A 17,402-nucleotide genomic window follows, 5' to 3' on the forward strand; every position below is an offset into this window, starting at 1 on the left:
TATAACGAAGTATGAAAAAAATGCCTTAGGTTAGATAGTTTGGAGGGGGATGAAAAGCATATCATCTCTGAAAATGGATCTGAGAATCCCCTGTTCTGGGTCTGCAATTACTGTCCACTTTGAGGTATTCCCCCAAAGGAGGATCAACTATATGTCCTCATTCAGGGAGAAGAATCGTTAAGATACCAGGATATTCTGGATAAAAAAGGCAATCTTAAATTACCAGAACAATTATCCTGGTGGAAGAAAGCGCAACTGGAATCAATATATTTGAAGGATAAGAAACAAGGTTTTAATAAGAAAATAACTGAACTAGAAGAAATTGTTTTAACAGCAGAAAACAAAGCGATAAAGAACATATATAAGGTTTTATTGGAAGATGTGATGGTGGAAGAAATAGTGAAAAAAAATATGATCGTATGGTCCCAGAATATAGGCCATAATATTAATTTAGAAGAGTGGGAGCAGATTTGGCTGAAGAATATAAAATTAACTAATGCTGTGTCATATAAAGAGAACATGTATAAGATGGAAAAAATAACAAGAACTAATATCCTGTTTACTCCAGAGATACTGTTATTGAATATATTTCCAAAAGACTTGATAAAGCAGATAGGTATTTGATAGTTCATATGTCTGCAAGGATAGTATATGCCAAATATTGGAAAATAATGGAAATACCAACAAGAGTACGTGAATAAACTATTTGAAACAGCGGAAAATGACAAACTGACACTTGAGATGAGAGCCAGCACAGAATGGACTTTTCAAAAAACTTGGAAGAGATTCTGTGATTGGTATAATGTAAACGCAACTGATAGATAAATGTAGTAATTTGAGAATGCAGAAAAGATAAGCTTAGTAAAACAGATAACGAATTTAGAAATTTAATAAGCAGAAGAAGTGATAAAAGTCTCTTGTTATATGTTATATGTTGTTGGGTAGATGGGTGTTGTTTGTATGTATGTCTGTAGTATATAATGAAAAAAAAATAAAAGTGTACCCTCGGGTACTTAAAAAAACACACAACTATATGTCCTCATTCTTTAGAAAGACATTTTTATATCCCCCCCACCAGACTCCGACAAGGAAGGATGCTGAGACCAAATTATCTGAAGATGCCGATGGCCTTCCCACAGTCTCACAACGAAAAAGCAGGAGCAGTTCTACAAGGCAGGTACATTCTTTTTAAGGCTTGAAAAATCTGCAACCGAGCCGAAGCGGGCTGTTAAAACGCTGCCATCCCCCCTGCTCGATGCAGTTCTGGGATCTCTACTGCCCGCTCGGGGTGACTGCACGCCAAAGAGCCTCCCCAGCCGCCGCCGCCGCCTGTCTCCCGGCCACTGGGGCTCCCTCTCCTGCCACCGCGACGCCGCCCCAGCGCTCCTGTGCGCGTTTCCATCTGGACTTACCCCTGAAACCAACGCCCATAGTGGCGGAAGCCCATCCCACCCCTCCAGCCCAGGCTGGGATTAAGCGCCGCCTCCCTCGCCCTCCCTGACGGTCGGCCCCCATCCCCGTCCCGTCCCCCCCCACCCCCCCGGCATCGCCGCAGCCGCAGTTCACACTTGTCTTGACCGCTTTCCAGGCAGCGCGTGGGGCTCTCGGAACGGGCCGAGCGCTGGCGGCTGCAGTGCTCACTTGTGGTGCCTGGGCGCTGAGGAAACTCCTGGCACGCGGGGGCGCGCGCGCGCACGGGAAGGGGGAGCGAGAGGGAGAGGGAGGCGAAGCTCTTGTCCTTGGTGCCCTCTGCAGACTCTTTCTGCCGCCGCCGCCGCCGCCGCCGCCGCCGCCTTTGAGTGCAGGAGGAGGAAGGTCTGGGCTCAGCTGACCAAGGAGGAGTAGCAGCGAGCAGCGAGCGCCGCCGGGAAGAAAGAGGCGAAGCCAAGGGACATTCGGAGAGCAAGAGAGCGCGAGCAAGAGAGGCTCCCCTCCCTTTCTCCGTCTCGTTCTCTTCCCACCTCCCCCTTCTCCCTTGTCAAGTGCCCTCCCCTCATCCCTCCTCTGCGGGCTCCCTTATTCCAGCTTCATGGGCAAAGTGTGGAAACAGCAGATGTACCCCCAGTACACCACCTACTACTACCCCCAGTATCTGCAGGCTAAGGTACGGTAACCGCCGGGCTCCTTCCTTGCTTCTTTGCCAGGGAAGGGCACAGGGGGCGGCTGGGCTGGGCTGCAGTTTGCAGGCTTGCTAACTATAGCCAGTGAGGGACAGGCGGGGAGGGGGGGGGGACTCTTTGGAAATGGCATCGGGTTACAGGCAGGCGCGCGCTCCCTTCCTCTCTCTGGCGCGCGCGCTCGCACGCACACACACACACACACAGGAAAGAGCCTGCAGGCTCTTCCTGACTCTGACTGCTCGGCTCTCTCTCTCTCTCTCTCAGGATGTGTGTGTTTGGGAAGAGAAAGAAGGACTGTAGCTACACAGCCGCCTCCTGTACCCTTCTTCTCTGGCTAGCAGTATATTTTCCTCTTTGTGTGGGCATCTCCTGGATTCCCCCCCCCTTCCTGCTGCCCTTTCTATCTTTTCCATCCCTCCCTCCACTCGCCGTTCACCCTCGCCGTTCACCCTCCCTCCACCTACTTCTTCATTCTTCTTCCCGAGATCCTTCGATTTTTTTCCACCTACTTCTGAGGCATATTATAATCTACAACCCCTGCTCCCCTCCCCCTCTCCCAATGTTAAATAGAGATCAGTGCAGTGATGGGCATTTCACTGCCCCCCCCCCCCACTGTTTGGCTTTCTTGGGAATTGAGTGAAGCCTTCCTTCTGTCACCCTTGACATCTTTATTCTGTACAGGAACAAAAATGGGATTTAAGTTGTGAGATTTCTCTTGCTTTCATCCTTTTATAAGTGCATTGTAACTTCCAGCCTAACCTTAGGCTACTTTTGAAACAGCCGCGGATGAATTGAAAGTGATGTTTAAAATTAGATGCATTTTTAATTTTTTCCCATACATGTAAATATCAGCTGTCTTGTTTTAAAATCAAAATTGATTGTCAGTTATGTTTTAAGAAAACTCAGATGTATCTCTTCCCCTCCCCGATTTCTCAAAAAAGAAAGTAGAAATGATGATAGGGAAAACTTTCAGTGGAAACACATCACCATTGCTAGTTTGACAACAGGCACATTTGTGGTTCGGCATTTTTGTACATGTGCGTTTGCTTGCCATGCATGTATATCTGCCTACAGATGTCTGTGGAATCTCTTAAGGCCAGCCTGTATCACTGCTCTAGAAACATCATGCTGCTAACTGTCAAATGCAGGGCTGATTGGATCAACTGTCTGGAATATTTAGCATCCAAGATGTTCTCTAGCTACCAGCATCACACACAATGCACAAATCATAGAATGAGTAAACTTTGCCAGTTAACAGTTATGGTGTTCTAGCAGATATGTTTTTGTTACAGTAAGTATCCCAAATTTGGTGACTGTCAGCATTCACTCTGAATGTTGGCAATTTCAGATGGATCCTGAGAATGTCTAAAACCTCAGATTTTTATTGGTGAACACTGGTAGTCTCCTGATTGTATCCTAAAGAGCAGGTGAAATTCAGCTGTTGTTGACAGCCTCAACAATCCTTGGATTTTATGCATTTATTACAAGATATGTAAAACCTGGAAGGGTTCTCAAGAATCATTGACGGCTACCTAGAGAGCATCATAATTCTGACTTAAGGAAAACAGCTCAAGTTTTTCATTCTTGCCCGTTAGTTATAAAATGGAGAAATGCCAAACTATAGCAAGTAGGCAGAAATTCTGAGCCTAGAATAAGGGGGAAGGAGAAGGCGTTCACACCTCCCATGGCAACTGCATGTGCCTCCTTAGGGAGCCTTTGGCCTTCTTGCTTTGAGTAGCATGGATCTGCAACATCTTTCACTTGGTGTCAATAGCAACACAAAGAGGTGTTGCTTTGAAGCTGGCAAATTCTTAGCAGTTTATTAGAAACCAAATAACTTTTTCACAATTAACTGGTTGAATAGCAATATTTAGTCAAAAGTAACCAAATTTTTAAAGGTACCTATATTATCTGACACTTCAAAGTCAAGCCGCTGTCAACACTATAACATGGGAAGTGTATTAAACATTCTGTGTGATGTTATCAGAGCTTTATTTCTTTTAACATGTACATATGATTTTAACAGGACTTACTTCCAAATAAGCATGCTTACAATAGCGGCTTTGATGGACTGCAGCCTTATTGTTTCTCTAATGCAGAATGGCTGCCCAAAGGACATTGCTTTTGTACTCTTTCAACATGTCACTTTATGAATAATTAATAAATACATGAAGGTGGGGAAAAAAGCACTTTTGCATAGGAATATGTTACCTTGAGTTATTTTTGTATGCCATTAATAATAGACAAACCAAGTGCATAATATTTTAATACAGCTAATGCAGCCCTCCTTGCCTTTTTGCCCTGTAAATAATTGAAGAGGGGAGATAAACTGTAATAAGCTTGCACTTGTAATTAGGGGATGATCTAGAGAAAAGCCTTAAGGACCATTTTCTGAAAGTGTGCTTCCTGTATAAAGTATTTAATATTGATTTATGCTGTAGTCAGTGACATCTTCAAAACATGTCTTGTAGTCATTCCTATAAAATTATAGTCTAAAATCACATTACTCTTCATCTCTTTGTTTCATAAGAGCGGCACACATACCCATTTGACCTACATCTATGGATGTCTAGATATAACGATTGTATCCAAATTTCCTGTATCGTTGATATCCTGTTGGTGGCTTTTTGTTTGTTTTTTAAGAAAAGAAATCTAAAGACAGTTGCAGTTGGGAAAAGACAGACAGCTACTTTATATCATTCAGTAGTGTAGCTAAGCAATTTCTTGTCTCTACATAAATCTGGAATGAATGTGTACACAAATTGCTTTCATCCACAAAGGCTCAGTTGCACTCTGGTTCAGCTTAAAAAGAGCTCTCACTCAGATAGGTTTAAATACTCCCATAGTTTGAGTGCCTTTGGGTTTTATCAAAGAACAGCAATATTGTTCCACAGGTTTACATAGCACATTTAGGCATAATATAACCTAATGAGAATGCTTTTTTAAAAGAAGATATCTTAAAATTACACAGCTACCCAAAAACAAGTGAATTAACAATGTACAGTCAATGGAACTCCAGGATTAGTTTAAAGATTACAATTACAGTGACAAAAATATTCATTATAAAACTGCAAAAAAATCTAGTGGTCTTGTATGGTCAAATATTCTTATATGATATTTTAATGACTGTAAATGAGTTCACTTGATTTGAAATGTATGAAAGGGCTGCAATCACACAATCTCCATTTTTAATGTCTTTCATTGCAACCTGGTCATGAACAATTCCCGTTGTTTCTGCAATATAGTCGGAGATAGGCTCACTAGATAGTATAAGTTGCTGTGATTCAGTGGCCTGCCCGTTCCCTCCTACCAACCTAATGCTAACTATTGTAGATGAAGAACTCCTTGCCAAATGGGAAGATCCAGTCCTATGTATTTTTGCGTAGGAATTCTCCACAGTCTACTTCTATAGAAGAACAGCCTGTTTTAAAATAAATTATAGGGAAGGGAAAATATTTCATTGGGCAAAGGTAAACACTTTTAAGTCCTGTTGATTTTAATGGGATAAAAGTATCTCAAGTGCCGTCCTTAAGCAAACTTTCACCCTTCTAGACCCATTGACTTCAGTGGACATATAAAACTGTAACACTGCTTTGGATAGTGCTGCTAATATTTCCCTTTGAAGGTAAGAGGACCTTGTTTTGGCTGGATTGTGTCCGTTATATTTATATAGCTTGCTAAATCATGATCCATTTTTAAAGGTGTTCTATCACATGCCAGTACCTATGTCCCAAATTCGTGAAAACAAGAGATGTTTTTTAAACTTGCATTGCTGATTTGTGCTAGTAAAGTAGCAGCTGGAAATAAATGCAAACAGTAGAGGTCTAAGGAGGAGCTGGTTTAGTTGCTTCTTGTGCATGGCCAAGTGCAGATCCTCCTGATAGTGTCTAAAACTGATTCAAGTTGCAAACAGGCACTTTATGATCTGACCTAATAAAGCATGGACTTAATATGAGTTCTCTTTGTAGAAATTATGTCTGAATGTTCAATGAGAAACTGTCCTTTAAGGTCACCTGATAATTAAAATTTTAATGCATAGTACAAGGATAAAGCTAGGCTTTTGCCTTTGTCTCCGGATCATGATTCTACCATAGTGTAAACCAGGGGTGTCAAACATAAGGCCCAGGGGCCAGAAGCGGCCCAGCCAGGTCTCTTATATGCCCTGCAAGCAACTAGTGCAAGGGAGAGAACAGGAGACTGCCTGGGGGGAGTGGGCGGAGCCACACTGATTGTGGCTTCAGAATGCGGAACAAACTCATCTGCAGCAGTCAAGCAGTGTGGGAGCATCTGCCCAGTGCTGCACCGCTGACTCTCCTGTCTGCCCATGTGGGTTTTCTTTTGCACCCCCTCCCAGCCTATGGGGCCTTGCAGTGAGGATACAACTCGGAGCTTACCAGCTGTTGTCCTTTATACAGTTTATATCTCCGATACCTGACATTACATTTTATGGCACATGTGGCCCGGCCCAACAAAGTGACACTTACGTCAGATCTGGCCATCGTAACAAATGAGTTCGGCATCTCTGGTATAAACTGTGCTATGATACTGACAGTGGTAAAGTGAGTCCCCACCCCAAAATACTGCAGTGTAGTACCTGGAATAACTAGGCATATTAAATGCAGTATTTGTATAAATAGAGTAGATGGTAAATTTTTTAGTGAAAACTCTGGGTGGCTTAGTGCAATCCTAAACAGAGCCACATCCTTCTAAACCAATTGACTTCAATTGAATTAGAAGGGTATAACTTTACTTAGGATTTCACTGTTGCTGTTACAATCTTTGAAACAGGGTTGCAGAATTCCCATAAGAATGTACATTTTACTTCAACGTGTTATATAGAAAATTCAAGTATATCAGTATAGCTTTGTGAATTTGATGCTAGTCCTGTGCCTAAATTAACATTTTTTTCTACAACCAACATCAACAATCGATTTTAACTATAATTTAGTAACTGTGCACCAGACCGCTATAAAATTGATCTCAATTAACTCTTAATTGGAATAATTTTCATAGTATTTAAGAGGAATGCAAAGCAGATATCCCTCTGAAAACATAATCATTGTCAGGCTGAAAAGGTACTGAATACCTTTGCTCCTCCTTATTGGGAGTGAAGAAACAACTGTACTGAGATACTCTACCATAAAGAATAACAGCAGCTGATCTCTAGACCAATGGTGGCTAACTCCACATATTGGGCCAGTATGTTCTCCAGACAGTGGCTCCAAAGAGATCCAAATTCTCTCAGGCTTTAGAACAGTTTCAGCTATTTACTGGGACACCTTTTTACTCAAAACCAAACAAGATTTGTACCATTAAAGTGTGCTAACTCTGTTTTAGACACACAGACCACTTTTGAAAATGGTTCAGGAATTAAATTATGGGTAACACTTTTAGCCTATATTGATTTCAAATACAGGACCACTGGTGCTTAGATAAAAGTGATGATTATGCTGGATGTGGCCATTGATTGCCAATTGGTTATCCTTGGCAGATGGCAGTTTTTCATCCATACAGCTGTGGAAGAGCCTTCTTGACTAATTATACTGGCTTTGTATCTCAGTGGAAGAGCCTTCTTGACTGATTATACTGGCTTTGTATGTGCCTTCTACTGAGATTGGGTCCCCTTACAGCCTATTGCCTTTGAATAAGAACAACTCGAAACGCAGCAGCCAGACTACGCGTCATGGCTTTTTATGGCTTATGGAACTTCTGAAATGTCCACCCCATGATGAATTGCACATCAAATTGGACTTTGATATTACAACGCTACTGGAGTGAGACACAGTAAAATACTTGGGACTTTATTCTTCTTTCCATTATTATTCTTCCTTCTGTATCTTGGTTACTCCTTGGCCAATATTGTCATCAAATTATATTTTGGCATTATTGAATTATTATTACACATTTCATATATTGGTTATCTCTAGTCAGTGGTTTTTGTGCTTTGTTCCAAACTTTCCCCAAGGCACAAAACCCAATTTACCAAAGACTGAGCAGGTCCCAAGTTGTTTTATCCCAGTGAAACAATGCTAAAGCCATCTCTTGTTCTGTGAAGGAGTTGCCTGTGGTTGCATTCCTCTCTGCATTGGTTTGTTTCCCATCTACTTGCTCTTTGGTATACTAAACCCCTATGCAGAACTGATAGGACAGTGTTCACAGGCATGATCACCTGTGCTTCCATATTGTGAGGGATAGTATTTATTTATTTATTTATTTATTTAATTTACATTGGATTTATATACCGCCCATGACCCCTAATGGGTCTCAGAGCGGTTTACAGTATACTACTATTATCTACTTGCTCTTTGGTATACTAAACCCCTATGCAGAACTGATAGGACAGTGTTCACAGGCATGATCACCTGTGCTTCCATATTGTGAGGGATAGTATTTATTTATTTATTTTATTTACATTGGATTTATGTACCGCCCATGACCCCTAATGGGTCTCAGAGCGGTTTACAGTATACTACTATTATTTATAGTAGTTAATTTAACCTAGCTAGGGCCACACATTTCACGGGGGGGGGACTACCTACCGACACCCTTTTTAGCGGCGCGTTCTATGTTCTTCTCCCGGCGGGCTGCGGGTGTTATTCTGGCGTCTTCAGGGTAACCGGCGACCACCTCCGCCGGCTCGATGTTTTTCCTCCACTGCGTGTGACTGCTTCCGGCTGCAGCTTTCCAGCTTACGTCCCTCAGGCTCCTGCCGCGCTACGCCGTTTCACGCCCACATCGCCGTGGCCTCGCCTTCGTCCGGTCTGGTCGCCGCCTCTCTTTAGATCGCCAGGAACTCCGCCGCCATTGTTGTTGCTGCCGCCGCAGTAAATTTCTGCATGCGATGGTGACAGTGATCCTTCCTGGAGGTCTAACATCCTGAACGTAATTATACCCTTGTTAGACCACTGACTTCTATAGACATAGAAGGCTGTAGACTCTGTTAGGATGGCACTGTTAATTACATAGTCCATAATTTCAAAAGCTTGTACAGTTTCTTACATTCTTCTGCTTATTCTGTGCATCAAGCCTTTAGTGGTTTGCTATGAATTTTCAGTGGAAATTCCAGGGAAATAACTATGCTATCCCAGTAGAACAGAAATCCAGTGGCATTTTAAAGACCAACAGAATTTATTCCAGAATGAGCTTCATGATTTGCACCACTGATGTAAATGGATATAAAACTATCCTGGAATACGTAGATGGAGTTTTTAAAAGAAGATCCAGATTGTGTTTGTGCTGGGATAAATTTAGTCAGTCTTTAATGTAACTCTGGACTTTGAATTTTGCTGCAAATAGACTAATATGGCTACCCCCCGGAATTATTGTATGCCATCCTACTAGATGTTTTAGTAAGATGGCTCTTGTACTTGCTGTTAACTTTTAATGATATCTGATTTTACTCTCAGACCATATACTGCATCAGATGCTGAAGTGGATAGGCTATTTTTTTCCTTCAAATTAACTGGTTGCATAAAGAAGTTCTAATGCAGACTGGTGACTGTCCAACAGAGGTTGAAGTGCATTTAAGCCAATTGATTTCAATGCACAAGATGCTTAACTTTATGTTGGACTGGGACCACCGTATTTAATATTGATCTACTTTTAGTACAGTACTGTGCTGTTATTCCTGTCTAAGGACATTAAAACCAGCATTTTTAACTGGAGTTAAATCTGTATAGGATGGCACTCTTTGTCATGTGTTTCTGTAGGTGTTGCTCAGTTCAGCATAATAATCACAATAATAATATCTGGTTGAAGTACTTCTCATACATAGGTCTTGTAAATTCTTACAGCACTCTGTAAACTGCTGTGGTTGGCTGAGGTAGTGCCTGAACTGTTATTTAATGACTCTATAGTTGAGCTGAGATTCTGAGTGGGTGGACTTCCTATCTCATAGCTCATGCATTTAGCCATATGCCGTTCCAGATGTCAGTATGTGAGTTACAATGATTAAGTAATTGAACTGTGCAACAAGGTATATATGATCTGTATCTGCAGGAACAATTTATTTGTGAAATCCTGTTTTTTCCAACTGACTTTTGGAAAAGGGGAGTTGATGGATTGGAATAAGTGGTCTGTTAGAAACCATATTTAAATTTCTTTCTTGCTTGTTTGTAGTGTTTCTTTGTTCCCTACCCTGTAGTAGTTGTGAGTGTGGTTTTTTAAAAAAAACAAACTGTGAACCAAAAGGTGCTGAGTGAATGCGGCTCTTTTTTAATTGGCTGTTCCAGTCTGGAAATTGAATGCAAGACATAAAATACTCACCCTCTAGCTGCTAGAACATAAAATTTGGGGTGCCCACTCACTTGTCAGATTTGCTGTGACTAGACTAAATTTTAGGTAAACACTTTATTCTGGGGAAGTGTTGGAGCAACAAATTCAACAGAATTATTGTGTTTTAGATCAATGCCCATTATAATTTTTTAACCAATATAAATTTCTTGCATTAAGAGAGGGATTTTTCCATTGGAGGATAGCACCTCTGCTAGTAGAATAGAGTGGCAACATCCAGTCTGGCATATTAGTATGGAAAATTCATGTGTATTATTTTCTTTCTCTAACAATGGCCTTAGTAAAATATGAAGGACATTCTTGGCTTGCACAAAACACAACTGCTAGGATATATCACAATACTTAAACTAATAGAATTCAAACAAAAATGCTAACCCAGATAAAAAAATACAAAGAACTCACAATCAAGAAAAGTCCTCTGTACCCACCTATCTGAACTACTTAAAATGCTGCTCCTGAGAGACGGAGGCAAAATGAGGGGAACTTGGCAAAATGCCCCCTCTGACTGGTGACAATACTGTGCACTAGAGCAAAATGTCATTTGGATCCAAACTTTTACCGGGACCAGAATTTTAATAAAAAAATTATCCTACCTTTTCTGCCTTCAGCTTTAAAAAGAAACAGCTTTCATCCTCTGAGGGATTTCTCCCATTTTCAAGTTGTTTCTTTTTATCCCATTGCTGATTTAAAAGCATTAGGGAAATAGATGTGAAATTTTCAGAAATTTTGACGTAAAAGAAAAACAGAAATGTTGGGGAAGATTGAAATATACGCAAAACTTACTGTCTGATCAAACCTGAACAGTTTACTGCTTTGCCAACATAAAATGCATAATTTATAACTCACTTAGCATCTCAAACTGCAATATTCAACATCTTTATGGGATTTAAAAGTTATAAATGCTTTCGTTTTCTACAGACAAAATTGCAATCATACCCACATCTTGAAAGGAAACGGCAAACGATGCTAGCTTAGCACATGTCCCTTAGTTCCATCTAGATGTCATCATCTTCATTCTGTGGCTACTGGTTAGAGAGAGCTCAGTTGTCAATAAAACTTTCAAAGTTTTCCTCTGAGACATTGGTGCAGTTTCTGCCTCCCTCTGAGACATTGGTGCAGTTTCTGCCTCACTTCCTTGTGATCTTTTCCCCCTCCAGCAAAGTAGGGCAATAAGCTACTTGTTACCCAGTCTGCAGGTATATGCCTCACATTGGTTTGATGGAGAGGTCAAAAGTTCAACCAGGAGGGAAGAGACAGGTCAAAAGGACTATGGAAGGCATGTAATAGTTGAGAAGCAATGAAATCCGTGTATACTGTCCTCCTGAAGTTTAGGTATCCTTCTAGATGCAGAAATGAATCTTGGATTTAAGAGCTGTAGCTGTCTTCACATGTCCACCTTGTCTTTAAAAGAATTTCATTCATTCTGAAAGAGAAAATGTTTCACAGGAGGGTTTTTTGATTATATGGAGTAAGGATTCTGAATAGATATATTTAGGATAACTCTCAAAGTTGGTCCCTGCCACACGAGGGAAAAAAGGACACGCAAAGTGCGGCTTTTAAAAGCCGCACCAAAATAGGCACACGGCGGCGGGATCGTACAGATCCCGTGAGCCGCCACGCAATTGCTCCCCGGCACGATCAGATACCGGGGAGAAAGCGACGGGAGGCTGCTGAACTGCGCATGTCTGAGCATGTGCAGTTCGGCCAGGACCCGGGGATGTGCCGGCAGAAGGACGCACTGGCAATCCCACGGCCGTGCTTGACGCGGCCGTTCTGGTAAGACCACCCCTGGAGGTGGTTTATTTTTAATGCAGTTTTTCGGCTGGAACGGCCGGATCGGGGACGGGTGCGCAACGTTTCCCAGATGTTGCGGTGGGATCGCGCCCGTTTGCTCCACCCCCGATCCGTCCCTCTCCCAGCCCAAAGCCTTTCGTGTGACCGGGGCCTTAGTATACTTGGCTTGAGGGTGTTCTCTCAAATGAGTATAGGGCTGTGGTGAGATGATGGGCTTGGCGCAATCTGGCTCCGCCTCTATTTTATTCAGTGTTATTTGCTCTGGAGAGGTTTGTCCAAACACGCCACCCTTAACCTACCTCATCATGCGCTCACTCCATGGTTGACTGTTCAGATTATTGCTGCGTGGACCCATGGAATGGGTGGTCAGGTAGCATCCTTTTTAAAAAAATGTCTTTCACGCATGCACAGAAGTGTTCATTCAAAGCACCACTCCATTTTGTCAGCTCTGTGATCCCTCCATCAAGTACAGTGGCCTCTCTCAGCCCCCTTTGCTTTGTCTCTCTTCTTTGGGATACATGGGGGGGGAATGTAAGCATCATGCAGATTTACACAAGAGTAGCCCCTCAGTACATTTACTTTTGTGTCAATCATGGGATGCTCTCAAACAGCAACTCTGAAGCAGAAAACCCTTTCCCCACTAACACAGTTTGCATGGGTGGGAAGTAGGATGGGGGGTAGGGTTGCCAGCTCCAGGCAGGGAAACTCCTGGAGATTTGGGGATGGAGCCTGGAGAGGACAGGGAATCCACTTTCCAAAGCATTCATTTTCTCCAGGGGAACTGATCTCTGTAATCTGGTGGACATCCACCCACCCCCACCCCCACATGCCCAGAAAGCCCTGCACACACTTCTGGGGCAGATATTCAGCCTAAGTTTACTTATAAGCAAGGCTGCCTGGATTTAAAATTTTTTTCCAGCTTTACCCAAGTCTCCCTGAATTAGGGATACCAGCTTCCCCAGGCTCCCTGCCGATATGGGAGCCTAACTAGAGACTATTTCCACGGCTCTCCAACCCCAAGAAACAGGAGAGAGGGATTTGGGGGGGATTTGTCACTCAAAAACAACTCCTTTGGGGGCTTCTGATCCTGACAGAATGTTTGAATGCAGAAATGTACAAGCGATGATACAAAACCTTGGGGCGAAGATCCACTTATGCGCATATAGCTAACTGGGGAAAAAATGGTGCGCGGATGGAAGTGTGTGATCTGACTTTCCAAATGGCATGATTTCGCAAGATAGAGTTCAGACATTAGGACATGCGCAATGAGACCAGTCCATAAAGATCACACTTTCTCCAGTGTTGGGAAAGTCAGAGATGAGAATGGGGCACTGATAACTGGAGAACACGATACAGATGTCACTATCTGAACAAACATTTTTAATCCAGAGGGGAGAAGCAATGACATTGGATCAAACAGCTCATCTGATCACAGCCCTAGCTGACTGCTCTAAACAGACAATAGTCGGCCCGGATGTCATGATTGCTCTGGCGGGCCAGGCAGGGCACGGAAAATCCAAAAACACAGGCTGAGGTCAGAGCACCAGATAAGGCGGAGAAACAAGAGCAGAGTCCAAAATATTAGGTCAATACACAGTCTAAGGTTACCGGAGATTTGCAGTCAGAGTTTCAAAAGCCGAAAGCCGTTGTCAAGAGTCAGGTTACACAGCCCAAAGTCAGGGAGCCAGAGAAACGATGTCACGCAGTACGAAGTCAGGAGCCAAGGGAGTCAAGAGGAAAACCAGGAGACAGGAACGCAGGATCCAAGGTGCAGCGATTCGTCTATGCGATTAGTTGCCAGCACGAGTTGGGGATTCGAGAGAGCCGCCTTAAAAGCCTGTTCCACTTTTTAACTAATTACCGGCTGCTCACAGAGTCCTGGCTCCAGTCAGTACTCTGTGCTTAGAGGACGCTGACCTCGCATGCGTGCCTCTTTACGCCGGGTTGCTATGTCCCGTCGCCTTTGTTCTCTCCAACAATTCACAGGTGGTGGTGGGGAATCAGGAAGCGTGGTGCTCATGCTTGGCTCTGCAGGAGCGGCTCCAGGTGTAAACCCTCCTGGTAGCTGGTGCTCATCCTCTGCAGGACTTAGGTTTGTTACTTCCAGGGGTGCAGGGAGCTCGTTCTTGGACGTTGAAGGTACAGAATCCCCGGGATCAGGGTCCACTGGGTTGGGCTGCACGGTGGGCATGACACCGGAGCAGTGGCTGGGACTCCCAGTGGCCGGCCCAACCACCCCACAGTGTCCCCACTTACCTCCGGCGGTTGCGCAGCTCCCCCACTCTGTGGCATCCTGGGCAGGCAGATGCCCCAATCAGCAAGGAGGGTGGGGTGATGGAGGGTGGAGGCCCAAAGAGGGGCAGGCAGGAGGTGCTGCTGCAAGACCCCACCAGCCTTGGGGGAAGCATGGCAAGCCCTGGGATGCCAGCACTGGTGCTGGGCATGCCCCGACGGGCATGGCCTTGAGTCCACAAAAGGTGGACAGGTGTGGGCCAGGAAAAAGGGTGAGGCCAAGAGGCAGTGCCCGATGGAGCCCCCAGAGAGCAGGCAGGTGCAGCTTCCGCCTCCTCACAAACATGCCTGGTGGACCTGGCCCCACCCAATGGCAGAGGGATGGCATTGAGGCTTGTAATGGAGGGCGGGGCTGAGACCAAGGAGAGGGAGACGGATCATGGGGGAGGGAAGGCAGATGCAGGGAAGGATAAAAAGGAGGATGGCGGCTAGGCTGAGGAGAAGAGTGAAGGCTGTGCAAAGGGTGACACAGAGAGAGGGACAAGAAACCAGCCAGGCAGAGGGACAGCATGGGGACGTTAACCTGGTCCCCTGCCCTTTCTGAGGTCAATAGCCGCTGTCCAGGAAGTCAGCACAAGGGTGCAGAGGGGGCCCCCGTCACAGCCACCAGCGGGAGAACGCCCAAGGAGGAGGCGCGCCCTGACAAATAGCTTTTTCATATCTCATGGTCTATATCCTATTATTGCATTTAGTCAAATAGGCTTTGCAGACTTTTGTGGCACTTTAACAATTTAATCCTATGCAGAGTTACTCCATTTTAAGCCTGATTTCACTGAGCTTAGCCTGGAGTAACTGCACAGGGTTGTACTGCAAAACACTGCAAAGATGTCAGTGGGATCAACCTTCTCCAAACAAAACCAAACCTGAATGAGTGTATACAAGCAGTGATGGCTCAATCACATCAATTTCAGTTTTATTAAAAACTATAATTGGCATCCAGCCTAAATTTGCATCCTTTGTTTAGTGATTATCAAAAGCTGTGCATAGGCAAATACATAATATTTTACGTGTATTAATTTATTAGTCCAGAGTAATATAGAGCTGGTATATTTACAAGCGAGTTTAATCCTATGGAAAAATATAGACGTAGCCCATTAAAAAGAACGGGTAAGGATTTATTGTTGAACTTTAAAACCTTGTAAAGAGAAGAGTATCTACACAGAGTTGTGCATCAGTTCAGCCATTCATGCCAAACACTAAATTTAAACCAGCAAAACCCAAATGTAAAAATGGAAAGAGGATGACTTCAGGGAAACAGAAAACAAGAGAAAGGAAGTTGAGTACAAAAGCAGCTGCCTGAAAGAAAGGATGTTGTGGTGGACGCCTGCTTTCCTACTCAGCTGTTGCCTACCTTTTAAAATCACTTCTGAGATTCCCACCATTGGGTGGGCATATCATTAATGAAATAATATTTTAAGTTATAGTAGACCTCACACAATTGTTCTACTATGTAAGAATGTGAGGAAGTATGATTAGAAAAAATCTTCTGGAAGCAAAGACATTGTAATTCATATGGTCACTAATGAGCAACTGTAAAGCATTGTTGATTTAAAAATAATTTTAAATTGTTTCTGTTGCTGTTACTACTCTTTACATCTTTATCCTGCCCGTCCTTCAGGGAGCTGAGGGCGGTGTACATGGTTCATTTTATTTTCACAGCTATCTGAGAATGACAGACCAGCTGAATATCATTCACAGTGCAATCCTGAACAGAGCTTTCTAAGCCCATTGACCATCCATGACAGAGTTTTATTGTGAATTATAACCTGGACTCCTCTAGTCTGACACATAGGGTTGCCAACTCTGGGGTGGAAAATTCCTGGAAATGTGGGGTGGAGCCTGGGGAGGTCAGGATTTGGGGAGGGGAGGGACTTCAACATGGTATGCCAGAGAGTCAACCCTCCAAAGCTGCCATTTTCTCTAAGGGAACTGATCTCTGTAGTCTGGAGATAGATTAAAATTCCCAGATATCATAGGGTTGCCAGGTCCCTCCTGGCCACCAGGGGTGGGGGTTGCCAGCTGTAGGTTGGGAAACTCCTAGAGATTTGGGGGTGGAGCCTGGGGAGGATAGGGACCTCAGTGGGGTACAATGGCATTGAGTCTACCCTCCAAAGCATCCATATTCTCCAGGGGTCTTGATCTCCATAGTATGGAGATGAGCTGTGATTCTAGGAGATCCCCAGGCTCCACCTGGAGGCTGGCATTCCTAGGAGAGCATCAGGCCCCACCTGGAGTTTGGCAAACCTATACCACTCTATGGCTCTGACTTTTCTGTGGTCATTGCCAAGCTCTTCACATATTGCTGTTTTCAGCGTAAAAATTATGGTTTTTATTTTGTATCTGAATGGGGTTACAAGTATTCTCAAATTGGCATGCCAGTTTGAATATGAGAAACTGGATTTCTGTATATAATATGCTCTGTCAGTGGAAATACCCTGGCCTGGATGGCCCAGGCTGGTGTGATCTTGTTAGTTCTCAGAAGCTAAGCAGGGTCAGTCCTGGTTAGTATTTGGATGGGAGCCCGCCAAGGAAGTCCAGGGCCACTATGCAGAGTGTCTGAATGTCTCTTGTCCTGAAAACCCTACAGGGCTGCTATAAGTTGCCTGCTGCTTGACAGCACTTTCCACCACCAATATTGGAATACTATTTTTTGTATGCTAGAGTTCAGACTTCATATTTGCTATGTGATATGAATGGAGCATGATTGAAGGATAATAGAAAATACCTATAGCTCCTGATAATTTTGGTTCAGGCATAATTTTTGATTTGCAAAGCTGAGAGTCGAAGGCACATATACCCATGGTGGGAGGAAAAGATTACCTTGTTGAACTTCTGTCTGTTGTGCAGCTGTTAAAAGCACAGAAGCCCTGCGGGGAGAGGGAGTGGCATACTTAAATGGGAGAA

At 43.7% G+C, this 17,402-nt stretch overlaps 1 protein-coding gene across 2 annotated transcripts in view; it reads left to right on the plus strand.

Moving 5' to 3' along the window:
* The first annotated feature begins 1,703 nt into the window (after window positions 1–1,703).
* Window positions 1,704–17,402, plus strand: part of RBMS1 (RNA binding motif, single stranded interacting protein 1) — a 201,444-nt gene continuing 185,745 nt past the window's right edge. For both annotated transcript variants that reach the window (XM_015429644.1, XM_015429645.1), the window contains exon 1: window positions 1,704–2,104. In XM_015429644.1, the coding sequence (XP_015285130.1) occupies window positions 2,030–2,104 (75 nt within the window). In that variant the 5' untranslated portion in view covers window positions 1,704–2,029. The remainder of the gene's footprint in view (window positions 2,105–17,402) is intronic.

Source organism: Gekko japonicus, unplaced genomic scaffold (assembly GCF_001447785.1).
Source record: "Gekko japonicus isolate JY-2015 unplaced genomic scaffold, Gekko_japonicus_V1.1 scaffold590, whole genome shotgun sequence".
Lineage (NCBI taxonomy): Eukaryota > Metazoa > Chordata > Lepidosauria > Squamata > Gekkonidae > Gekko > Gekko japonicus.